The sequence below is a fragment of the Bison bison genome, unplaced genomic scaffold (assembly GCF_000754665.1).
Source record: "Bison bison bison isolate TAMUID 2011002044 unplaced genomic scaffold, Bison_UMD1.0 scf7180017864516, whole genome shotgun sequence".
Classification (NCBI taxonomy): domain Eukaryota; kingdom Metazoa; phylum Chordata; class Mammalia; order Artiodactyla; family Bovidae; genus Bison; species Bison bison.
In genome coordinates this window covers 2472556-2474348 of record NW_011495069.1, presented here as the reverse complement: position 1 = coordinate 2474348, position 1793 = coordinate 2472556, and the positions used below count along the sequence as shown (strand labels likewise).

Here is a 1793-nt window from a genome sequence, read left to right as displayed (position 1 = left end):
GGTGGGATTCGGGGCCTCCCCATCAAGGCGGGGACTCACCCACCTCCAGCGGTGGCATTACCTGGACTATGTTGGCCACAAAGAAAGGCAGCCAGGTCACAAAGAACATGCCCAGCAGGATGCCCAGCGTCAGGCTGGCCTTCAAGGCCTTCCTGCTATGCTTGGTGGCTAGACGCCTGCTGTCAGCTGACTCCACCCCTGGGCGTGGGGTCCTGGGCACCTGCAGAGAGGAAGGCCGCGTGACTTGGTCTGAACCTATTCCTGGCCCCAGTCTGAGCCTTAATCCCAATTCTAGACCGAGCCCTTAATACACTGAGCCTTGACCCGTGAATGGGCTCCAGTTGTAGTCCTAGACTGAGCCCTGACCCTGACTCCAGGCTGAACCTTGACCCTGGCTTCAGAGTGAGCCCTTCAGCAATAAACTAAGCTCTGCTCATGGCCCTGACCACTGATACCTACCATAGATTGAGCCCTACATAACCACAGTCTCAAAGTGAGCCTCCTCCCTGGACCAGACTGAGCCCAACTTTAGCCCCAGACTGAGCCTTGATCCCAGAAATAGACTGAGCCTTTGTCCTGGTCCTGCACCAAGCCCCGACCCTGACTAGCAGTGCACAAGGAGCTCTAGGAAGGGCGGGGAGATTTCCTAGGGGCTCAGGTTCGGGCTTGTTGGACAGTGTCGAGCGCTGTGCTTTGCAGGGAGTGTGGCCTCCTGAACTGCTGGCTTTGTGTCTGGGCACAGTGTTGTCCTGCACTGCACTTGGGCACTTCAAGGATTAGCTGCGATGGAACAGTACTTGACAAAAGAGGACAGCTGCTGTCCGAGGCCTGACAATCTCTCTGCCTGTGAATTGATTCTCTTCATATTTTGGAGTGACAGTTCTGCACCACTGTTTTCATGATCCACAAAATAAAGTTTATTTTGAAAACATGTGCCCCAAACAAATGTGTGCAATTAAATATCTTGTAAGTCACTAGGGACGGGAGTGACCTTGGTATTTTAAACTTGGATTTCGCTGTGGACTTACAGACATCTTCATTCCCACACATGGACTTCATGAGCAGGAGCTGGGAGAAGAGGAAAAAGGAGGGGCTCCACGGGAGACAAGGCATGAGGGGCTCGAATGCGACTTTTATAAACTGGAGACCAGGAGTCCCAAACGTAAAAGGCTCTCTGTACCAGATGACCAATTGGCCCAGCAGTTCTCTTAACTTTTTCAACTTTATGAGCGCACTGAAATTCAAGTGAAATCTACACAACTTACTCCCCAGAAAACAGCTTGTAAATGTTTACGAACACACACACACACACAGAAGAAAAAGTTTCCCACATAGCCAGAGGGTTCAGAGACTACTGCAAAGTCCATCCCTGGAACCCCTAGGAATCTACAAAAGCTGCAACGTGAAGCCCTCCTCTAAACCATGTGTTGTAATCAACTTGGATTTTCATATATCCGCTTGACAAAGTGAAAGCCACCTATGTTGACAGCTTATGTAGATACTGGGGTGAGCGTAATTCACTGGACTAGGAAAGGGTATGTGTGCTGCCTGGGAATACTCCTGGGCTTTAAAGGCCAGAGACTCCCCCCCCACACTTCCTAAACTGTGCAAGAGCCCAGCTTAGCTCTTGAGGCAACCAGAGACAGGTTGGGTACAGGAGGATGAAAGAGTCAAGAGGAGGCAGGAAGGAAGGAGCCAGGTTCCCAGGCAACCTTCACAGATGGAAAGGGGTGAAGGCAAAGCCAAGATGCGTGAGCCCCAGGGAGCATTAAAGACGCCCACACACACACCGC

At 51.5% G+C, this 1793-nt stretch overlaps 1 protein-coding gene across 1 annotated transcript in view; it reads right to left on the bottom strand.

Moving 5' to 3' along the window:
• HTR6 (5-hydroxytryptamine (serotonin) receptor 6, G protein-coupled) overlaps positions 1-1793 on the bottom strand; it is a 14802-nt gene that overhangs the window by 2834 nt on the left and 10175 nt on the right. The window contains exon 2 of the mRNA XM_010829944.1: positions 62-220. Coding sequence (XP_010828246.1) covers positions 62-220 — 159 coding nt within the window. The remainder of the gene's footprint in view (positions 1-61; positions 221-1793) is intronic.